The sequence below is a fragment of the Meles meles genome, chromosome 16, assembly GCF_922984935.1.
Source record: "Meles meles chromosome 16, mMelMel3.1 paternal haplotype, whole genome shotgun sequence".
Taxonomy (NCBI): Eukaryota; Metazoa; Chordata; class Mammalia; order Carnivora; family Mustelidae; genus Meles; species Meles meles.
Window position 1 is genome coordinate 58094585 of NC_060081.1, and position 24045 is coordinate 58118629.

A 24045-nucleotide genomic window follows, 5' to 3' on the forward strand; every position below is an offset into this window, starting at 1 on the left:
TTTACTTGAGAAAGAGCGCACATGGGAGGCAGAGGGATATGCAGACTCCCCACTGAGCAGAGAGCCCGACACAGGGCTCGAGTCCCTGACAGCGGAATCCTGACCTGAGCTGAAAGCAGATGTTTAACCAGCTGAGCCATCCAGGAGTCCCTATATCTAGTCTTAAGAGAATAAAAATTTATTCAGATGAACCACTTCATGGGTGCTGTAAAATAGACTTTGTAGGCATATAAATAAGCTAAGAATTAGAAATTTAATTTTCCCAGTTTTTTAATCAGCCATTGCTGGGGTCAGTAAACTATGGCCCACTGCCTATTTTGTAAATAAAGTTTTATTGGAACATAGCCAAGCCCATTCCTTTGTGGATTGTCTAGAATATGCTATAACAGTAGAGTTGAATAGTTGCGACAGAGACCATCTGGTCCACAAAGCCAAAAATATTTACTCTTGCTCTTAGTAGAAAAAATCTGCTGATCCTGACTTATGAGAATATATTCGATAAATTAATTTTCTTTATGTGTTTGTAAATGTAGAATGAAAAAATTTGTTTTTGCAGTCCCTATTGTTTGTATAAAGTAAAGCATTGATTTTGTTTTAATGCAGCTGTGTCTTCAAGGTGCCTTAGAAAACATTTTCTGGTAGTTTCTCTACTTGAGTCCTTATGCCTCAATTTTTGTTGAATGATAAATTATCTGTCATCATAAACAGTTACTCCTGGCTGTCTCTGCATATGAAGCCTGCATGTTATTAGAAAATTGGATGTGTTGCTGGGCTCGTGGTAGAGCTACACGGATGGGAAATGCTCATCCTTAGGCAGGTGCTATGCCCACAGTCAGCTTAGCCAGCCTTACAAGCCTACAAGTGCAACAGTAATTTCGATGTTCTTTCCTCTAACTTTAGCAAATTAGAATTGTCAATTTTGGAAATGTTTCTCATCTGACAGTAACACACTCAGAGCATTTCCTTATCCTTGGCAATGGTTGAAGAGAGATGGTGGGCAAAGAAGTCCTTTTTGATTTTTACCTTGGTTCTGATCCCAACTTGAGGGGCACTGTTTAAACTATATGTTTCATGCTTTTGTCCTTATGTGCTACCTGGCAAGTTTACGTAGCCTTTCCACTGAAGTACTTAATGTTCCGTAAAGATGTCCTTGGCCTTCGTACATGGTAATGTCTCTACTACTTTATTTTCTTAGTACTTTGAAGACATTTCAGTATATGTGTTTCCCATATCTCAGGGCCCTGTCCTCCCCCTCCTCTTCTTCTTTTAAGATTGATTGATTGATTGATTGATTGATTGATTGATTTGACAGAGAGAGAGCACAAGTAGGCAAAGCAGCAGGCAGAGAGAGAGGGAGAAGCAGATTCTCCACTGAGCAGGGAGCCTGACGTGAGGCTTGATCCCATGGGATCCTGACCTGAGCCGAAGGCAGCTGCTTAACGGACTAAGCCACCCAGGTGCCCCAAGGGCCCTGTCTTCTCTGATCTCTTCCCCACAGCTTGGCAAATAACACTGCAGTCACTAGCAAGGGATCTAGAGAGCCTCAAAATTAACTGCAAATGATTACAGATAATCCCATTATTTGTCAGTAGGGGATTGTTTAAATAAACTATGGTATGTCCACACGGTGTGGAATATCATGCATCTGTTAACAAAAAAAGGTTATGGAATTAAACTTCCAGGACATACAAACAAAACAAAAGAACAACTGAAAAAAAACTGAGGAGTACAGTTTGTGATATTGATCTGTTCATTGCCCAGTAGTCTCTTGCTGTATAACAAACGACATTAAAACTTGATGGCCTAAAACATTTTAAGTTTTTTATTTTTATTTTGCGCTTATGCCTGTGAGTCAGACAGTTGTTCTGCTCTTGGTTGTTCATATTCATATGTCTGCAGTCAGCTAGCTGTAGACCAGACTGACTAGGCTAGACTCTCACGGGTTTAGGGATCAGCTGGCCTTAGTTGTTACAACTGATCTCTTCCCCATGTGGTCTCATCCTTCAGCAGATGAGTCTGGATGCTTTCATAGCAGGGTCAGGTTTCCAAGAGAGGCTCAGAGCTGGCACTCTGTTACTTCTGTCACATTACATTGGTCAAAGCAAGTCAGAGGGCCTGGCCACATTAAGGGGATAGGGAAATAGATCCCACTTCTGATGCATTGCAAAAGGCGTGGCTGCAGAGAGGCCCTTATTGGGGATATTCAGCTTAATATCATTATACTTATTTGTATAAATGGAGATGGGATAGGATTTTACATTTGTGTTTGCTCTTTTACACAGAGAAAGAATGGAAGGATACACAAGAAAGCAGTTAAAATGGCTACCTATGAGGTGGGGTTGGGGGGGGACAGGAGCAAGGAATATTTCTTTTTATATTATATTGATTTCTGAACCATATAAATACATACTTAACACATGCCGAAAAGAAAATCATCTGTTTTTGCCTCTGCCCCCAAAGATAATTATGTCTAAACCTTCTCAATTGTTTCTTAGTTAGGAGTCTGATTTTTATTTTACTTTGTTTTAATTAATTAAAAATTTGTATTTGTTTGACAGAGAGAGAGAGAAGGAAGAAGCAGGCTTAGCAGCAGAGGTAGAGGGAGAAAAGAGTATGTGGGATTCAGTCTCAGGACCCTGGGATCGTGACCTGAGCTGGAGGCAGACCTTAACCGGCTGAGTCACCCAAGTGCCCCTGATTTTTTTTTTTTTTTTTTTTAAGAAATAGATGTGATGGCTTCCTTAGCATGTTTGGAATGATCAGTAATTCTGTTGTGTACATGTGAAAGATCTGTATTTGTCTCATTTTTTCTCAGTGATGATAATCAGGAGCGTTGACCATATCTTTTTCCTCCCAAAGCATAGCATAGATAAACATCTCAATGGCCAAATGAAATTCTTAATTTTAGTAGATTTTTAATCTAATTCAAGCAGACATGGAAGAGTGTCTGCTGTGTACTGGCCATTATTATATATATTATGGTACCACACATAGTAACCTTGGTTGGAAGTGTCCTAGGGACAGATGAGGAAAACCATTATCATAGAAGACTAGTAAGTGATAAAGCATTTTTCACATCAGGTTCATTTTTACCTAAACACGCTTTCTCCTTGCAGTCCTGGGAGTTGCTCTTTCTAGTTGTCTGGAAAGTCCTCCTAACATAGTTGCATCTTACTTATCTCATATTTATGCCTTTTCTACTTATAGTTCCATTGTCAGCCTCAAAGTAATTTTTTAAAACTTTAAAGGCAGTTTATAAAGATTTGTAAATGCTCTCATTTGTGGGCTATTTAGCATGTGGGATTCTTCTCTAATAATGTTTGTATGGGATTTATGTTTATGATCAGTATTATTTCTCTTAGAGCTACAAAAGACTTCCACTCTTTAGTTTCATGTCTGATTGTTCACATTCCTGTGTGGGGAGAAAAGAAGCACTGCTGTCACACAGAGAGCTGTTTGTTACTGTGTTCTGTTTTTCATTGGTTTTGTGTTTTCGTGATCTGCATAGCATATTTCATGATGGAGAAGTAAACATTATTCAGACATACTTTTCCATGTTTGCTGCTCCTCTCTAGCTCACATTGTTTGTCTCTACGGGGTTAGGTGTTAAAGCATCAGTGATCTTGGATATGCATGTGGTCATATGTTCGGATTTTATTTTTTTAAGCCATATATATGCAAATCTTCAAAATAACCAAAGCACAAACTCATGAATGACTAAATTACTAGTTACTTTAAATCTTAAAATCTGCGGGGTTTGTTTGTTTGTTTTTTAAGATTTTATTTGTTTATTTGACAGAGAGAGTGAAAGAGCACAAGCAGTGGGAGCAAGAGAGGGAGATGTAGGCTCCCCACTGAGCAGGGAGCCTGATGTGGGGCCTGATCCCAGGACCCCAAGATCATGACCCGAACCAAAGGCAGACACTCAACCACTGAGCCACCCAGGCACCCCCAAATCTATGTTTAGAATCAAGTTGAACCTTTAGTACAGAACTAAGGATTATTATGAGCTTCTAGTTCTGAAGACCTTAATTCTCTTTGATAAACCAAGTAGTGTTGTTTATGGGCTCAAAGTCCCCCTTGAGAGAAAGGAATTTCTTATCTTTGAAGAGTATCTAAGGTTCTCTGGAATTGAAAAAAGCTCAAGGTATGGTTGGTTCATTTAAGGATTTCAGCTAGAATATAAAATATTAGTATCCATTCCATAAAAGTGTAGAAACGAAGTCACTGTAACAGTGATGACATAAAGGCATGACACAGTCACCAAGCGCAGGGTGAAAATGCCTACTTTGTAACATACCCCTTATCCACCTTCTGAGCAGCTGTTGACTTTGTCAGGTTTATAAACCACTTGGATATATCTCTCACATCACGAAGGGCCTCATGCCACCTAGCCTCCAACAAAATACCACCTGACGTTGTACTTGATGCTTCTGCAGCTGTTTCATTCCATGTAGTATTGCTGAGGTTAGATAGATTAACTATTAATAGTATACCCTTTTTCCATGGAAATCAACTGTTAATATTAACTTGGACATGATCACTTGGCTAGTTAGGTGTGAAATGCAGAACTTGACAGTAGGCTCCCTATTTTCTAATCACCTTCTCTTTAAGCACTAATCTAGGCATTATCTCTTACCTTACATCTTTCCTATCAGGTTGGATTTACTATCTCTTATTTTACATTTGTTGAAAATGACCCAGAAATGTGAAATGATTTGATAAAGCCATGTTGTTTATAAATAAGAATTCACACTGAGTGTCTTCAGTCTCCATACCCATGCTTTTTATATTAGATGATGTTACTAAAACATGAGGAATTACACTAGTGTTGCAGGTTTGTGCGTAGTGATGTGAACAAGAGATATGGGTAGTGTTCATCTGTAAACAGTACTCTGGGGGCTGGGTTTTGCCCAGTATCCAAGCTTTCAGTTGGTATATAATTCAGTGTTCTGCAGTTGGGCTCAGGCTCCTCACTGTTTTTCATTCTGCCAATTGCTGAATGTTAAAACACATCTTGTTGTTAAGTCCTCCTCAGGCCTTTGGCGCCCTTGCTGTAAAGGCAGGTGGTCTGAAGAAAGGCTCCCTCTAGGTTGTTGCGCACTGTACACAACACATTATAGTGTGAGACAACTGTCAGTTCCTTCCTTCCCTTTTCCCCCACCCTCCAGAAAGCTGGGCCCCAGATGGAAGAGCTGGAAACATGTCAGCCATTCTTTGAAGGGCATTGAGAAAAATACTGTCAAGAAGAAAAAGGCAAACGCAACAGCTCATTAGTCCACTAATCAGACAGGACGACCATCAATTTCACAAAGAAAATGTCCTGGATGGAGAGATGGGAAGAGCTGGCAGAGTGTTGCCCACATGGCTCTCAGACAGTTGCACATTTTGTTAGGGGCTTTGTAACTTGAGGGCATTACTTTCTTGATGGACTTTGTGGATTCATTATATCTCTTCCCAAAATATGCCGCTGCAAACTGAAACATAAAAATAATATTTAGTGATACTTTCCTCATTAGAACATGATTATTAATGTGTGAAGATGTGCCTTGTTGCCAGTGTCATGAATGTATTTTGTCTATAGCTATGATCTCACAGAAAGAAAGAAATCTTTGATTTAACGTTCTCATTTGAACCTTTGGTGTGTCCATTTTTTGTGCTTTGAATTCACTGTTATTGGAGAATAAATTCATAGTACTTTAGTAAAATGCTTGGAGTCAACTGTTAGGAACATAGTTCAATTTAAAGGTGATTATGGTGACCCTGGCCCAGTTATTAACCACATATGTAACATGTTCTCTTTAGTGGGGAAAAAACAACTGTGAAGGTATTAGAATATTATGCTCAGTACCGGGTCCTATTGATACTAGCTCAGACTTTTTTATTTTTTTTAAGATTTTATTTATTTATTTATTTGACAGAGAGAGAAAGAGATCACAAGTAGGCAGAGAGGCAGGCAGAGAGAGGGGGAAGGCTCCCTGCTGAGCAGAGAGTCTGATGTGAGGCTCGATCCCAGGACCCTGAGACATGACTTGAGTTGAAGACAGAGGTTTAACCCCTGAGCCACCCAGGCACCCCATGAACCTTTTTTTTGTTTAAAAAAGCTCAGTGGAAAAAATAAATAAATAAATAAAAATAAAAAAGCTCAGTGCAGCGCTTAAATCCCCAACCCTGAGATCAAGACCTGAGCTGAGATCAGAAGTTGGATGCTTAACTAACTGAGCCACCCAGGTACTCCAGCCCAAACCTATTTATAATGTCATTAAGTCTAATCTGTGTGATTTCTCTTTCTTAAATTTGTTGTCCACTGTTAATCAAATAGCTGCTTATCAATTGTCCCCACAGTGAAGTAGCTTGTGCCTAGTTTAGGTTCAGCTCTACTTTTCATCTTTTGAGATAACTCTGTCTCATAAATGATATTTACATTGCTATTGTCAAGGATGTTGACTCCCATCTTTTTTTTCCCTACTTACTGTAGTTGATATATGTAAAAAATTAGTACTTTATCATTTATTTATATATAACTGATTATGATTCTATTTCCATGCCATGCCATTGAATCCTACTGGCCTAGATAGTCCCTCGCTTCCCCCCGCACCCCCCCACCCCTGTTAATTTGATTGATTTATAAAGAAAAGTAAAAAAAGAATGCAGCTGACATTAGCTGAACTTGTAACTTGGTTTCTTCCTTTCTCAGCTACTATCCTCAATATTAACTTTTAGGTCATGTTACCCCTTGACCTTGCTGGCTTGTTTTAGTTTCCTTTGATTGCTATAATAAAGTTCCACAAATTCGGTAGCTTAAGACAACAACAATCTCTCACTTTTCAGGAGGCCAGAAGGCCACAGTCAAGGTGTTAAGTAGAGTTGATTCCTCCTTGGGACCTCTGAGGAAGAATCTAGTCCATACCTGTCCCTGAGCTTCTAGTGGTTGCTGATAGCCCTTGACATTTCTTGGCTTTATAGATGCACCACTCTGGTCTCTGCCATCATTGTCCCATTGCATTCTCATTGTGCAGCTGTGTCTTCTTTGGGTAGTCTTCCCCCCCGAATGTTTCTTTTCAACTCTTCTTGTGAGCATATTGTTCATAATGGATTTAGAGCCCACCTGCATGATCTTTTCCTCTCAAGATCCTTAAGTACATCTTGGAAGACCCTTTTTCCAAATAAGCAAATGTTCCCAGTTGAAAGGATTAAGAGGTAGACCCCCACCCCCATCCCTTATTCATAGGGGATACAGTCTAAGATCCCAGGGGATATAGCTGAAACTGCAGATAGTACCAAACCATGTATATATGTATATTATATTTTTTCCTATACTTGTAATAAAGCTTAATTTATAAATTAGGCACAGTAAGAGGTTAAGGTTAACAACAGTAAGTAATAATAAAATAGGACAGTTGTAACAATACAGTGTAATAAAAGTTACGTGAATGTTGTTTCTCTTTCATTGTCTCTCTCCCTCTCTCACAGTGTCTTATGGTACCAAACTTACCCTTCTTTTTGTGATGGTGTGAGATAATAAAATGCCTGTGTGATGATGTGAATGGCATTGGCATTATGGCCTAGTGTTAGGCTGCCGTTGACCTTCTGACTGTACATCAGAAGGAGACTCGTCTGTTTCCAGACCATGGTTGCCATGACTGCAGATTACTGAAGTGTGGAAAGTGAAACTTGGCTAAGAGGGAACTATAGTTGATACCTTGTGGGGGATACCATTCAGCCTGTTAAAATAAGCATCTTCTTCACTTCTCAGTCTCTAGCAAAATGTTTATATTTGAAATTATTGTCACGATTTTTATTATCTTATAGAAGACTCTGACCTCCATTACTTTCATTCTCTGTAGTTGGTCCTGAGAAAAGAGTGCCAGCAATGCCTGGATCTCCTGTGGAAGTGAAGATACAGTCAAGATCCTCACCTCCCACCATGCCACCCTTGCCACCAGTAAATCCTGGAGGACCCAGGCCAGTGTCATTTACTCCTACAGCATGTGAGATCTCTTCATGTACTTGGGTTTGTGGTTCAGACTGACATTTAGATCTAAGTGACTGTTTGCTGTTAAGCCTTCTGTGTATACTGTTCAACATTTTCAAAATAAATGTTAAGATATTTTATATAGGGCACCTGGGTGGCTCACTTGGTTTAGCCACTATCTTCGGCTCAGGTCATGCTGCCAGAGTCCTGGGATCGAGTCCTGCATCAGGCTCCCAGCTCCGCGGGGAGTCTGCGTCTGCCTCTGACCTTCTCCCCTCTCGTGCTCTCTCTTACTCTTTTTTTTTCTCTCTCTCTCTCTCTCAAATAAAATCATTAAAAAAAAAAAAGATACCACCTTATATACATAAACACACATGTACATAGACATACATACACACACATATGGTTATTTCTTTCTTTTATAAATTGCTTTTGCCCTCTGAGAACAGTGCTTAGCTAATTTAGGCATTTAGAAATTTGGTGATCTAAATATTGTTTTCATACTTTGGCTGGTAAGTAGCTATTTTAATTTCTTGGCTCTAAAATGAATTTAAATTATTATATTGAGAGGTGCCTATGTGGCTCAGTTGGTTAAGTTTCTGACTCTTGATTTCCACTCAGGTCTTCATCTCACATTGGTGAGTTCAGGCCCCATTAGCCTACTTGAAAAAACAAACAAACAAATTATTATATTGATTTATAGGAGTCAAAGTAACTTTCATATAATTACCAAACAACTTCTAAAAGTATGCTTGGGCTATCATGGTAAGGCTTTTTTTTTTTTTTTAATTTTTAATTTTTAAGGGAGGAATAAGGATGGGAGGGACGGAGGGAGAGAGAAAGAGAGAGAATCTTAAGACGGCTCCATGCCTAGTGTAGGGCTTAATCTCACAACCCTGAGAATATGACCTTTGCCAAAATTAAGAGTCAGAGGCTTAACCAACTGAGCCACCCAGGTGCCCTGGTAAGGCTCTTTACAAAAGAGATTGAGTATTGTGTTAAGTTTGCCGGGGTTGCCATAACAAAATACCATAGACTGGATGGCTTAAACAAAAGAAATTTATTTTTTTCACGGTTCTGGAGTAAAGAAGTCCAAGATCAAGGTGTCAGCAGGCTTGATTTCTTCTGAGGCCTCTCTCCTTGGCTTGCAGATAGCTACACTTCTACTGTGTCTTCCCATGGCCTTGCCTCTGCACATGTATACCAGCTGTCCTTTCCTCATCTTATAAGGACAGTACTTATAAGACATACTATAATCATACTAGATTAGGGACCATCCACATGACCTCATTTAACCTTTAAAAACTCTTGTCTCCAAATATAGTCACACTCTGAAGCCCTGGGGATTAGAACTACAACATAGGAATTTGTGGGGGACATAATTTGGTCCATAAGAATTATATTAACCAGTAAATACATAATAGATGTTCAGCTTTACTAGTCATCAAGGAAATGCAAACTAAAACCCAGTGTAATACTGTCTACATCTGAAAGAATGTTCAAAATAGAAAAGAATACCAAGTTTTGGTGAGCATATGTGGTATTACCTGAACACTTCATACATTGTTTGAGTATGAGAAAATTATCTGGTAGTATTTACCAAAGTTGAAGCTTCAGAAACCCTTTAACTCCGCAGTTAGTCCTACACATGTGTATACTTAAACAAACAAAAATCAGAAGAAAACCCAGTGTAGAATCTAAACATACATACATACATGTCTCAATTTTAATCTGAGTTTTTCTGCCTTTCCATGCCCATACCTCCAGTGCCTCACAGATATTTTGCCTCATAAAGCAGAAGACACTTGCTATTTGTAGAGTGCCCACAGTGCGTCAGAGTACTGTGCTAGGTGCTGTATGCATTTTCTTTTTTAAATGCTGTTACATAAGTTTACGCAATTATTTTTACTCACACATTTGTGGGGTTTGCTTTTGTTATTTTAAAAGACAAGAGATGAATCTAGGAAGTACAGCTTTAACAGAAGCTTTGATTATTATATTTCCAAAACATATGAAGTTGAGTGAGTGGCAACTGCAGCAGTCTGAGCCAGAGTGAAGGAAATAAAGATTAATATCCTTTTAAAAATTCTATTTATATCTTAAAGTTTTACATCCTTAGATAAAGGTACTGTCTTGAAATGAACAGTTAAACCTAGACTACCATTCACGTTTCAAAATAACAGACAGTAGGAATATGTATATGTAAACTCAGCCCTTTTTATAAAAACCTCCATATTTGACTGCTTGGTGGTAGATCTGTTTTATTTTAGAAAATGTGCTCATGCACTTGAACAAAAGAGACTGAAAAAGCCTGTCTGGTTGTCAGAGTGGCTAAAAAGCACAGTAATGTATTATTTTTATGGGTTTCTTCCAAGGGGGCAGTTCTTCAGTGACACTTGACCTTTCAGTGAACACAGAGAAATAGCAGATCATTGCAGCTAATTTTCTGGATTGCTGAGGTTGAGTGTTAAGCTTTCCCTTCCAATAGTTTAAGTGATCTATTTTAATGGAAGGTAAAGAAGAAAATGCAACCTCGCTTTCTTAGCCTGTTAGTGTTTCATGAAGTGGATCATTCAGCATTTTTTCCCTCAACACTTAAACTTTGCTAGCTAATGAACAAAACCCGTATATATATGGCATAGGCAGTTTACAAAACTTGACTAATTACACTATATACAGATGTATAACACAGTATTCATCAGGAAGTATGCAGTCTGTTAAGACAGTGCAAATATAGAGAGAAGTAAGTAACATAGTGGAAGCATCTGTAGGTAACACAGAGAAGAGTTAAAAAATCTACCAGGGTTTACCTTAATGTGCAGCAACAGAAGCTATTAAATAATGTTTCTCTCTCTCTCTCTCTCTCTCTCTCTCTCTCTTTTTAAGATTTTACTTATATTTTTGGGGGGAGAGAACATGAGCTGGGTAGGGGGTGGGGAAGGAGAGGGAGAAGCAGACTCCCCTGCAGAACAGGGAGTCTGATGTGGGACCCTCGTATAAGGATAATGATAATGATAATCCCAGGACCCTGGGATTATGACCTGAGCTGAAGGCACACCTTAATTAAGCAACTGAACCACCCAGGTGCCCAAGAATATTTCTTAATACAGGTGATCTCTGAGCATACATAAGATGAGGAAGAGTTGGGCGCCTGGGTGGCTCAGTGGGTTAGGCCGCTGCCTTCGGCTCAGGTCATGATCTCGGGGTCCTGGGATCGAGTCCCGCATCGGGCTCTTTGCTCAGCGGGGAGCCTGCTTCCCTCTCTCTCTCTCTGCCTGCCTCTCTATCTACTTGTGATCTCTCTCTGTCAAATAAATAAATAAAATCTTTAATTAAAAAAAAAAAAAAGATGAGGAAGAGTTTGCCAGATCAAATTTGAATCAGGGTCAGTCAAAAAGTAGGAGCAGTAGGGCTGGCTGACCAACTATGACTGGCATGGAGGAGGAAGGGAAGTGGAAGATTTTCCATGATTAAAGACTTGGCATTGAGCCCAATATAAGTGTAAATGTCAGTTCTAAGTTAGATAAAGATTAAATAATTGGGCTCTTTAAATTTGGCTTAAGTCTTAACTTAAATTGTTTTTGTTTTTAGACATATGTTTTAGTTTTACCTTCTAGACTTCCAAGCCTGTGTATAATTAAGTGAAAATCTACTGACACTTAGGCACCAGGTAATTTTATTTCACTGTTCAGTGAAGGAGAAATTTACTTAATACCTCCAGGAATTTAGCTTTAAGGTGGTACTCCAAATTAAAATTTAGCAACAAATGACTAAGAACGATGAAAATGGAAAGTCGGTGTCCTCTGTAGTGTCTGTAACATGCTTTATTGAGTGACCAAGAATTTGGCAGCATTTATATAGCACTGTTGGGGCACAGAGAAACTGCTGGGCATGAATATTCTGAATGGTCCATGAAATACATATCTTAGTGCAGGAATAGGTCATTAAATCTATAGCCTAGAAAACCATTTCTCCAAAAAAAAAAAAAAAACCCCACACACAAACAAAAAAACACCACATTTTTCACTTAAACAGAACTGTAGTTTCTGTTCGCATGCTGCATTGTAACTGACAGCATAGCATGTATTATAATGTACGATGTAACTGACTCCTTAACTACTTAACCCTAAGAGTAGGAAGGAGATGGAACATAAAAGATGTGTGCATGTGTCCAGTTAATGGAAATATGTGTTCTACCAGAATCATCTCATGCAATACCTATTGCAGGAAATCTTAACGCTACCTACCCCTGCCTGTAGCAACTGTAGTTAGATACCCATTTTCCGTATTCTTGTAACACTCCATACTCTTCTATTTTAACACATTTTGTTATTCTGTTACCACTTTTTATCTGGTAGTCTGTCTCATTATGTAGTAGTCTCATTGAAGGCAGAAACAGTTTCTTATATACTCTTAATATGTGCTTTACAAAATTCAGATGAATAAGCGACAGTTAATGCAAACAAGAAGAAATGAACAAAGATCCATGTGATTTACACTTACACAGTCTTTCATTTTGGCTTTCTTTTATAGTAAGCAATGGCATCAACCATTCTCCTCCTACCCTGAATGGTGCCCCATCACCACCACAGAGATTCAGCAATGGTCCTGCCTCTTCCACATCATCTGCACTAACAAATCAACAGTTGCCAGCCACTTGTGGTGCTCGGCAGCTCAGCAAATTGAAACGCTTCCTTACCACTCTGCAACAGTTTGGCAATGACATCTCACCTGAGATTGGGGAGAAGGTGCGGACTCTTGTTCTAGCACTGGTGGTAAGTATAGTGTTGCTGTCCACAGCTACTTAAATGTGTGGCTCTGACCCCCAGCCAGCAAACCTGTAGCAACATGGCATAATCTACAGACTAATACAGTTATGTAACCTGTATGGAAATATAGAACTGTGGGTTTCAATTACGGGTAACAGTGTTTATTCAAGAAACAAATCTAGAATATTTACCTTATTTCTTAGGGTGTTGATTTAATTCCATTAAGCAGCTTTGAATTTATCTAAAGACTGAGTTTCAACAGGCCACTGAGGTTCAACCAAGTTAATATAACGTTTTGTAACTTAATATATTCAGGGTCCAGCTTACTGTTTCCAAACCTAAGAGAAAAGAAAAGCAGGGAATTTAATTTTCAAAACAATAATTTGTAAAATTATAAGTCTCATAGTCTAAATTATAGTATCAAAGGGATTACATTCTTCAGCTCTTCATGCAAATGGACTTTTCTTTAGAATTTTCAATGTACACATAATTTTTCTTACTATAGTGAGTATGGTAATGACTTCCTGACATAGACATCTGGGTGGGGTTTGACTCTTAGTGTATATAAGGAAAGTACCGACAGTTCAATATTTTTGTAAATTGAATTCTTCAAATCACAGTATTAAACCTTAACGTTGTAGTTCTCAGAGTGTAATCAGGGACTCCTGGGATTTCCCGAGATCCCTCCAGGAAGTCCAGGACGTCAAAATTCTTTTCTTCACCCCCTCTTTTTTAAAGATTGATTGATTGATTGATTTTTAAGATTTTATTTATTTATTTGACAGACAGAGATCACAAGTAGGCAGAGAGAGGAAGGGAAGCAGATGCCACGCTGAGCAGAGAGCCAGACGCAGGGGGCTTGATCCCAGGACCCTGGGATCATGAACGGAGCCAAAAGCAGAGGCTTTAACCCGCTGAGCCACCCAGGCGCCCCAAGATTTATTTATTTATTTTAGAGAGAGAACCTGAGTGGAGTGGGAGGGACAGAGGGAGAGGGGGAGAGAATCTGAAGCAGACTCTGCTGGTTGCAAAACCCTTTGCAGGGTTTGATCTCACAACCTTGAGATCAGGACCTGAGCCAAAACTGAGAGTCAGATGCTCAACCAACTGTGCCACCCAGGTGCCCTTGTTTTCATAATAATACTAGATGTGGATCGACCGGGTGCACAGTCAGTTAAGCGTCTGACTCTTGATCTCAGGGTCATGAGTTCAAACCCTGCATTGGGCTCCACACTGGGTGTGCAGCCTACCTAAAAAAGTAAAATAATAGTACTAAGATGTTACTTGTCTTTTCATTCTTACATTATCCTGAGCATATCATGGAATTTTCTAGAAGCTGCATAATATAGGTTGATGCAGTGGATTAAATGCAGAAGTAAATAGGAGAACCCACATGTCTTTTCATAACCTAGATATTAAAAAGACTTGGAAAACTGTAATGACAGAGTCATTCTTACTACATTTTTGGGAAAATATAATTATTTTGAAATGGGTTAATAATAAATAGTTTTCAAGTACTCAACCTAAATTTTTAATATTGGGATTATTGATATATATAACCCACATGAATTAGAGGGAGTCTGAGGTCTAGAAGTTAAAGAACCACTACCCTTGGGGGCACCTGGGTGGCTCACTCAGTTAAGCGTATGTATGCCTTTGGCTCAGGTCATGATCCCAGTGTCCTGGGATTGGGTTCCCTGCTCATTGGCGGGCCTCCTTCTCCCTCTCTTGCTTCTACACCCCTGCTTGTGCTCTCTCTCCCTCTGTCAAATAAATAAATAAAATCTTTAAAAAAAAAAAAAACTTAAAAACAAAAGAACTGCTACCTTAAAAGATTTCTCAGTCTTAGTTTAGAAGAAACGACTTTCATACAAGACAAAATACAATAAATTACTTTTTCATCATTTCAGATTCAATCCCTTTTGTATTTTAGAGCTGAGGTTGTTCATTTTCATAGGCATTTTATTACAGGAATATGGCACAATTTGTACTTTTTGCTCTTGATGCACATTGGAGTTTTAATTTTGACGTAGTGTCAGGACCTCAGTACCGCTGAGGTTCTGAGATTTGTTAAATGAATTCATAGGACTTAGCATATAGTTGTACTCACAACTAATATTTATTACATTATGTAAGCATAAGGTTACACAGCTGGATCATAAAGGAGATCCAGGAATCCATAAAGGAGATTCCATACTGTTGGAATCTGGATAAATCTGTCTGCAGGCTTCCTTATGCTTTTTCTCATAAATGAATGATCACACAGCAATGAAAATGCAGCAACATATGTGTGATGTTTTTGCCTAGGGAAGCCTATTAGAGACTTAGTGCCCAAGGTTTTTACTAGAATCTGGGTACATAGGCACTGCTTGCCAGCACCTACTGAACTTTCAGATTTCTAGAAGGAAAATCAGTATTAAGCAGAAACCATATTGTTTGCAAAAACAGTCTCTGCGTAGTCAGCCACCCTTATCAGTTAGGAAAACTTTTTTGGGCGGGGGGTTGTTTTGTTTTGGGGGAAAAAGTGTTTTTGGTCAAATTTTACGCTACTGAATCTAGAGTAATAAAATTGGACTTAACTGTCAAAATGAGTTTGAACGTAATTGGAAGCAAAGTCTTAAAACATCAGAATGTCATACCAATTCTAGCAGCAGATTACTTTAAGTGAGCCTACGGTTGAAGGTAAGTTAAGAGTAAAAGGAAAAAATAATAAGGGTGCCTGTGTGGCTCAGTTGGTTAAGCAGCTGCTTTCAGCCCAGGTCATGATCCTAGGGTTCTGGGTTCGAGTCTTGCATTGGGCTCTTTGCTCATTGGGTAGCCTGCTTCTCCTGCTCCCTCTGATCTTTCTCGTTTTCAGTCTCTCAAATAAATTAATTAAATCTTTAAAAAACAAGAAAGATAGACCTCATTTGCAGGAAAAGTAAAAAAAAATTTTAGTACAGAAGTATTTATATGTAGATGTAGCCAATTACCTACTTTAAATGGCCATGCTTGGGTTATTTTTCTCATGCTGTCATTAGTAGGTGGTAAAAATCCCTGTAAAAAATTTTACCAACTTACTCATTTTTTTTTAAATTTTTTAATTTATTTATTTGACAGACAGAGATCACAAGTAGGGAGAGAGGCAGGCAGAGAGAGAGGAGGAAGCAGGCTCCCCGTGGAGCAGAGAGCCTGATGCAGGGCTCGATCCCAGGACCCTGAGACCATGACCTGAGTCAAAAGCAGAGGCTTTAAACCACTGAGCCACCCAGGCGCCCCCCAACTTACTCATTTTTAAGTGTGCGATTCAGTGATACGAGTATATTCATGGTTGTGCAGCCATCACTACTATCCACCTCAAGAACTCTTACTCATACAAAACTGAAACTTTGTGCCATTAAACCGTAACTCCCTATTCTACTTCCCTCCTTCGTTCCATCAACCATCATTCCACTTGACTACTCTGGATGCCTCATTTAAGTAGACTTAAGTATTTGTCTTTTGATAGCTGGCTTATTTCACCAAGCATAGTGTCCTCAGGGTTCATCCATGTTGGGGCACCTGTGGCTCAGTCATTTAGGCAGCTACCTCTGGCCCAGGTCATGATCCCAGGGTCCTGGGATAGAGTCCTGAATTGAGCTCCCTGCTCACTGGGTAGTCTGTTAGGGGAGTCTGCTTCTCCCTCTGTCTGTCTTCTCCCTGCTTGTGAATTTCTCTCTCTCTGACAAATAAATAAAATAAAATCTTTTTTAAAAAAATTTCATCCTTGTTGTAGTATTTGTCAGATGTTTCTACTTTCTTATGGCTGAAAATACTCCATTGCGTGCATGTACCATATTTTGCTTGTCCATTCATCTTCTGTTGCATCCCTGGGATGCTTCTACCCTTTTGGTTAGGGATGCTTTTATATCCATATGGGAAACTGTTTATTAGATGAGTTCATAGGTGCCAGCCTGTGGCCCAGCCTTATAAGCACCCTTTTCTTAGGTTATCAGTTTTAAACCTGTTGTATTAGCTCTTTTCTGTATAGCGCCATTGCAGATATTGTTGCTGTAAGCATTCTTACATTGCAGTGCAAGCTTTGCACTGAACAATGGAATTGGGATTTCGTAAGGTATGCCTATATACGAATTCAGTATGTAAGGCCATTGGTTTTCCTATGTGTCATACTAATTTATACTCTCATATACTGGGCTTTTTGTTTTTTTAAAGATTTTATTTATTTATTTGACAGAGATCACAAGTAGGCAGAGGCGGGGTGGGGGGCCGGGAACAGGCTCCCTCCTGAGCCTAGAGCCCGATGTGGGGCTCGATCCCAGGACCCTGGGGTCATGACCTGAGCTGAAGGCAGAGGCTTTAACCCACTGAACCACCCACCTGCCCTTATTCTGGCATTTTTATAAAGATTAGTGACCCAGTCTGTTCAGGCTGTTAGATACCAAATGCAGGGTGAGTTATAAACAACAGTCATTTATCTTACAGTTCTAGAGGTTGGTAAGTGGTGCCATAGATTTTGTATTCAGTGAGAGCCCACTCCTGTTTCAGATGGCAGTCTTGTAAGTGTGTCCTCGCAGGGCCAAAGGAGCAAGGAAGATCTCTCAAGCTCCATTGTTTGTTTGTTTGTTTGTTTATTCATTTATTTATTCATTTATTCGTTCATTTATTTATTTATTTATTCATTCATTCATTCATTCATTCATTCATTTATTTGACAGAGAGAGAGATCACAAGTAGGCAGAGAGGCAGGCAGAGAGAGAGAGGAAGGGTAGCAGCCTCCCCGCCGAGAGAGCCCAACATGGGGCTCGATCCCAGGATCCTAGGATCATGACCTGAGCCAAAGGCAGAGGCTTTAACCCACTGAGCTACCCTGGTGCCCCAAGATTTCCTTTTTTTATTTGACAGAGTACAAGCAAGCAGAGTAGGGGAGAGAGAAGCAGGCTTTCCGCTGAGCAGGGAGCCAGATGCAGGGCTTGATCCCAGGACCTTGGGATCACGACCTGAGCCAAAGACAGATGCTTAATCAGCTGAGCCACCCAAGTGCCCTTCAGGGTCTCTTTTGTAAGGGCACTAATGCCATTCCTAAGAGCTCTGCCCTCGTGACCTAATCATCTTCCAAAGGCTCCACCTCTAAACATGAACACATTGGAGAATTGTAGGTTTCAACCTACAGATTTTGAGGGGTCACAAACCTCAGAATGTCTAGAGAAATTGTTACTGAAACTATGAATTTATTTGGAGGAGATGCAGAAAAAGAAATCTTTGTTAAATTTAATATCCATTCATTGTTTTTTAAAAAGCAGTAAAACAATTACTGCAGGAACTTTCTTAATCTAAAAATAGTTACTGTCTAACAAAAAAAACAAACCAGGCCTCACACTGGTAAGATTTAGAAAGCTTCCCTCTGACAGCAGGAATCAGAAAGAATGTCTCTTCCAAAAAAAAAAAAAAAAAGAGAAAGAAAGCATGCCTCTTCTCTCTTCTATTCAGTATGGTCCTGAATATTCTAACCCAGCAGATAAGATAAAAAGGTTGGTGAGAGATGAATAAAACTGTCATTATTCATAGATCAAATGGTTATTTTGTGTGTGATTTTTAAAGTTACCACTCTGTATTTTGTGTGGCTTTGCTACCATCTTGTTGAACACTTCATTTAACTTGGAGGAGAATGAACATCTTTAGATTGTTACATTTCCCTGTTAAAGAAAGTCTTACTTCAGGGGTACCTGGGTGGTTCAGTTGGTTAAGTGTCTGTCTTCAGCTCAGGTCATGATCCCAGGGTCCTGGGATTAAGCACCAAGTCCTGCACCCTGCTCAGCAGGAAGTGTGCTTCTCCTTCCTTTGACCTTCCCCCATGCTCTCACTTATACATGCTCTCTCTTTCTCAAATGAATAAGTGAAGAATCTTAAAAAAGAAGAAGAAAGTCTTCTTTAAAGAGTATGGTTAAGGAGCACCTGGATGGCTCAGTGGGTTAAAGCCTCTGCCTTTGGGCTCGGATCACGATCCCAGGGTCGTGGGATCGAGCCCCGCATCTGGCGCTCTGCTCAGCAGGGAGCCTGCTTCCCCCCACTTCTCTCTCTGCCTACTTGTGATCTTTGTCAAATAAATAAATTAAAATCTTTAAAAGTATGGTTAAGATTTAGGCAGGCAGATGTAAATGGAACATTTGTTCCATGTGGAGGAGGCTTAATTAGGCAAGTAAGAAAAGACTACAGTTAGGTACCTGGAGTATAGTTTACCTGTGTGAATTTCATGTTTCTGGTATGTAACAAGTAGAGTGCTGGTAGTACCTAACTGTTTCAGGAGGCAAACATGCTCAATTTCTAATGCAAGGTAAAGGGGAATGTTCCATATTCTATGTAGACTACACATTCTGGAGGGCAGTTTGGCAAATTCCAAGTACCTTAAACTAGGTAATTCCTCTGACTATATATTTTTTCACCTTGAAATTCATCCTAAGGAAATAATCATTGTAGGGGTACCTGGGTGGCTTAGTGAGTTAAAGCCTCTGCCTTCGGCTCAGGTCATAATCTCAGGGTCCTGGGATCAAGCCCTGCATCGGGCTCTCTGCTCAGCAGGGAGCTTCCCCCCCCCCCCCCCCCCGCCTAATTGTGATCTCTTTTTCTCTGTCAAATAAATAAATAAAATCTTTAAAAAAAAAATAATCATTGTACACCTAGATCACTGGTTCAACAGTACTTATAATGACAAAAAAACCAAAATTGAAACCAGCTAAATGTTCTGTAAAATCCTATGTAAATTGCAGTACATCAGTTCAGTTGGATATGACATGGTTGGTCATGAAATATCAAGGCACAATTTGAAGGTATACTTCCTCGTATTCCTCCTGACAAATAGAGCAAGAAATCTTGAACATTATATGGAAAACAAAAATAATGAAGACTCTGAAAGGTAGCAGATATGCTAGTGACATTGTGACCCAAGGAGGTAGGTACATAGCAGTGAGTTCTCTAAGTTCCCTGTATTCATCATACATCCAGAACTGTAGTCTGTAAAAGCTAGTAACCCAGAAACACTTAAGAGCAATAATGAAAACCCTTTTTCCTGCCAGAGGATCAAGAAAGAAGCAACCAAATAATATAAAAATCTTAGAGACAGTATGTGCACTATGGCAGCCAACACCTTTGGAAGAACTGGAGTAATGGATATAGCCTTCCCTTTCCCACCAGAGGCCCAGTGGGGAACCCAAACTCCTACCCCTTGTCAGCAATAATGTATCCCTTTTCACCTCTCCAAATCAATAGAGGTTGAGTGGGCAACCTGGGATTATACCCTAAAAAGGATTCTCCTTTTTCCAGTAATGCAAGTATCAGAGGAGGATTCCAAAGCAGAAGTCAGAGATAAGATCCAGAGTCCTATAACACAGAACCCAAAATGTCCAGGATACAATAGAAAATGACTTATCATACAAAGAACCAGGACCATCTCAACTGGAATGGGCGGGGGGGACAGCCAATCAACAGATAACAACTAAGCTGACACAGATGTTTACACGGCATCATCAAATGCTCCAGTGAGAATTATGAACACAAAAGAAAAAATAGAAAGGCTCTGCAGATTAAAAAATAAAAGAAGATAGAAAAAAGTAGTGGAAATTTTAGAACAAAAATATGATAAATTAAAAACAGTGGACTCAACAGTAAAATTGAGAGGAAAAACAACAGAAAATAATTACTATTCTACGCAATAGAGTGAAAAGGACTTAAAATAAAATGAACCTCAGGGACCTAAAAGAACAAAAAAGAAGATCTGAGTCATAGTAGGACAGAAAAAAGTATGGGGCTGAAATAATGACTGAATTTGCCAAAATTTGACAAAATACCTAAATCTACAGATTGAGAAAAGCAACACAGACCTCAAATAAGATAACCCCCCCCCAAAAGACAAAATCTTAAAAGCAGCAAGAGGGAAACTTTTACCTATAAAGGAAAAATTCTAGTGACAGTGACATTTTTCAAATGCTGAAAGAAAACTGTCAACCCACAGTACTACATAGATCAAAAATACACTTCTGGAGTGATCAAAATATTCTCTTAGTTGAAGTAAAACTAAGAGAAATTGTGTCTAAGCAGACCTCCCCTAAAGGAGTGGCTTAAAGAAGATCCTGAAGTAGAAAGAAAATGAGAAGCAATCTTTTTTTTTTAAGTTTTTAAAATTTATTTGTGAGCACAAGTAAGCAGAGCGACAGCTAGAGGCAGAGGGAGAAGCAGGCTCCCTCCTGAGCAAGGAGTCAGTGTGGGACTCGAATCCAGGACCCTGGGATCATGACCTTAGCAGAAGGCAGCAGCTTAACTGACTGAGCCCCCAGGCTCCCGAAAAGAAGCAGTCTTGAAATATCACAGTAGATGAAGGAAAAATGGAAAGAGCAAAAATAAAAGTCAGTACAGTAGATTTTCCTTCTTGAGTTTCCTAACCTATGGTGGTTGAAGCAGATTTACGACATTGTGATATCAGTGTGTGTGTATCCATATATATATGAAATATTTAAAACAATTGTATTCTAAACCAGAGAGCATAAAGGCAGATAAGATTTCTACACTTCTGTACCTTTTTAAGTAATTATTTATATATTTGAGAGAAAGTGAGTGAGAGCATAAGCAGGGAGCAGGAGGAGTAGCAGAGGGAGAGGGAGAAGCAGACTCCCTGCTAGGCAGAGAGCCAGATACGGGACTCAGTCCCAGGACACTGGGATCATGACCTGAGCTGAAAGCAGGCACTTAGCCAGTTGAGCCACCCAGGCACCCTTCTACACTTCTGTATCTTGACTGCCATGATGATTACATGGAATACACAACATGCACTAAAGTGACATAGAATTATATACACATTTCACCAGTGTTTTTCCCTCAGTGATATTCCATTGCAGGTATAGAAAATGTAACCAGTAGGGGAACCTCTCCATTGTGTTTACAGCTTCCTGTGATTGTATTTATCTCAAAATTTTAAAAAATAAATGTTATTCGGTGGCCTGTCTATACCTATTGTCTTCTAAGACCACCTTAGGTCTTGCCCTTGTGATTCAGAGACCAGTTTCCCTGACGTTTTACATTCTTTTCTCTGTGAGAAGCATCTTTTCCAAGGCTGCATTTTCACTTCTTAGGGTGGATACTTCTGTAAAGCCTTCCTTGTTCCCCTACGTCTGATTCAAGCATGTCTTCTCTGTGTGCCGGTAGTCTCCTGCTACACCATGAGTTTAAAAAAAAAACAACCATGCTGGGATGCCTGGATGACTTGGTCGGTTAAGCATCTGCCTTTGACTCAGGTCATGATCCCCCAGGGTCCTGGGATTGAGTCCTGTGCTGGGCACCTTGTTCAGTGAGGAGCCTGCTTCTCCCTCTCCCTCTACCTGCCACTCTGCCTACTTGTGCTCTCTTTCTCTATCAAATAAAATCTTAAAAAAAAAAAACAAACCAAAACCAAAAACAAAAAAGCCATGCTCTTATAAATTAAATGACTGAAGGAGAGGGAAAGATAATGGAACAGTGGCCTATCATTCTTCACAGAGGACTGCCCTGCATCTACTGTCTATATAGTCCTGAGTCAGTTTCTGTGGCCTAGTAAGTCACTGTTTATCTGACTACATAGCTCATTCTTTCCCTTTGTCCATCCACAAGAAAATTTAAAAATCAGTCTTAAAATTTTTTCATACATTTACTCTATTTGTGTCTACTTTTTGAGGCCTGATTGCATTCAGTGCAGTAGGAAAAGAATGTTCTTTTTATTCCTGATTACCCAAATTAACCTTTGGTTGCATTGTAAAAATGTCAGGTACTTAAAAGAGAATGAGTTAAATTTTAAAAGAATCTTGGTGTGTGGCAGGCACCTGAGTGGCTGAGTCTGTTAATGTTCTGACCCTTTCTGCTCAGGTCATGATGTCAGGTTGTGAAATCTGCATGGTGTTCTGCACTCAGTGGGGAGTCTGCTTCCCCTCTCCCTCTGCCCCACTGCCCTCCAGCTCACACACACTCTCTCTCTCTCTCTCTCATAAATAAGTCTTCTAAAAAATAAATTCTCGGGGCACCAGCTCAGGTCATGATCCTGGAGTCCTGGGATCGAGCCCCACATCGGGCTCCCTGCTCGGAAGCGAGCCTGCTTCCCTGCCTCTCTCTCTGCCTGCCTCTCTGCCTACTTGTGATCTCTATCTGTCAAATAAATAATAAATAAAATCTTTTAAAAAAAAATAAATAAAAAAAATAAATTCTCTTAGTGTCAAATGAGGTACACTTCAAATATTTTCATTTAGTATGGTTAAATTTGATACACTTTTTTCCCTAAAGGGAAATATTTTCATTTTTTACTGAATATTAATAGGATATATTTGGGTAATCCAGCATAATTTCATATTCAGAAGTAATTGCTGTTGGAATTGTTTTTCCAGGAACTTTAAAACCCATATAGGGGTGCCTGGGTGGCTCAGTCAGTTGCGTATCTGCCTTCAGCAGGGTCATGATCCTAGGATCCTGGGATCGAGCCCCATGTTGGGCTCCCTGCCCAGTGGGGAGCCTGTGTCTCCCTCTCCCTCTCCCTGCCACTCCTCCTGCTTGTACTCTCTCTTGTCAAATAAAATTAAATAGTCTTAAAAAAAAAACCATATAAATGTGTGTGTGTTATTTTCATAAATGGCTTACAGGAAAGCATATTGTTCTTTTTCTGGTTTTTCATTTAACAGTATGTTATGGACACCTTTCCTTATTAATGCATACAAATCTGTCCCCCCTCCCTTAATGTTCTGATATATGACTATACCATAATTTTTTTTTTTTTTAAGATTCATTTATTTTAAAAGGAGAGGCTTAAGCAGATGCCATGCTGAGTGCAACACAGGGCTTGATGCCATGACTCCCAAGATCATGACCCCAGCCAAAACCAAGAGTCAAATGCTTAACTGACTATACCATCCAGGCACTCCTGTACCGTAATTTTTAAATGCAGTTTACTGGTAGTCGACCTATATGCTTTCTACTCCTTATTGTTAAGAAGCAGTATTGTACTGATAAATAATTTATGTCCCTAGAGGGTGCCTGTGGGTTAAAGCCTCTGCCTTCGGCTCAGGTAATGATCTTAGGGTCCTGGGATTGAGGCCCACATCGGGCTCTCTGCTCTCTCTGCCTGCCTCTCTGCCTACTTGTGACTTCTCTCTGTCAAATAAATAAATAAAAATCTTAAAAAAAAAAAAAATCCCTAGAGTTGCTTGTTATTTTTTCGGGGAAGCAAGAATTTAGATTAATGCTCAGTTTTGTTTTTAACTTGTTATATACTGTATTTTAAGGAATTCAGGTTAAAATATTTAGTGAGCTTCGAAG

At 39.5% G+C, this 24045-nt stretch overlaps 1 protein-coding gene across 2 annotated transcripts in view; it reads left to right on the top strand.

The window, feature by feature from the left end:
* CBFA2T2 (CBFA2/RUNX1 partner transcriptional co-repressor 2) overlaps positions 1-24045 on the top strand; it is a 152836-nt gene that overhangs the window by 97512 nt on the left and 31279 nt on the right. For both annotated transcript variants that reach the window (XM_045981221.1, XM_045981222.1), the window contains exons 2-3: positions 7848-7991; positions 12509-12750. In XM_045981221.1, coding sequence (XP_045837177.1) covers positions 7848-7991; positions 12509-12750 — 386 coding nt within the window. The remainder of the gene's footprint in view (positions 1-7847; positions 7992-12508; positions 12751-24045) is intronic.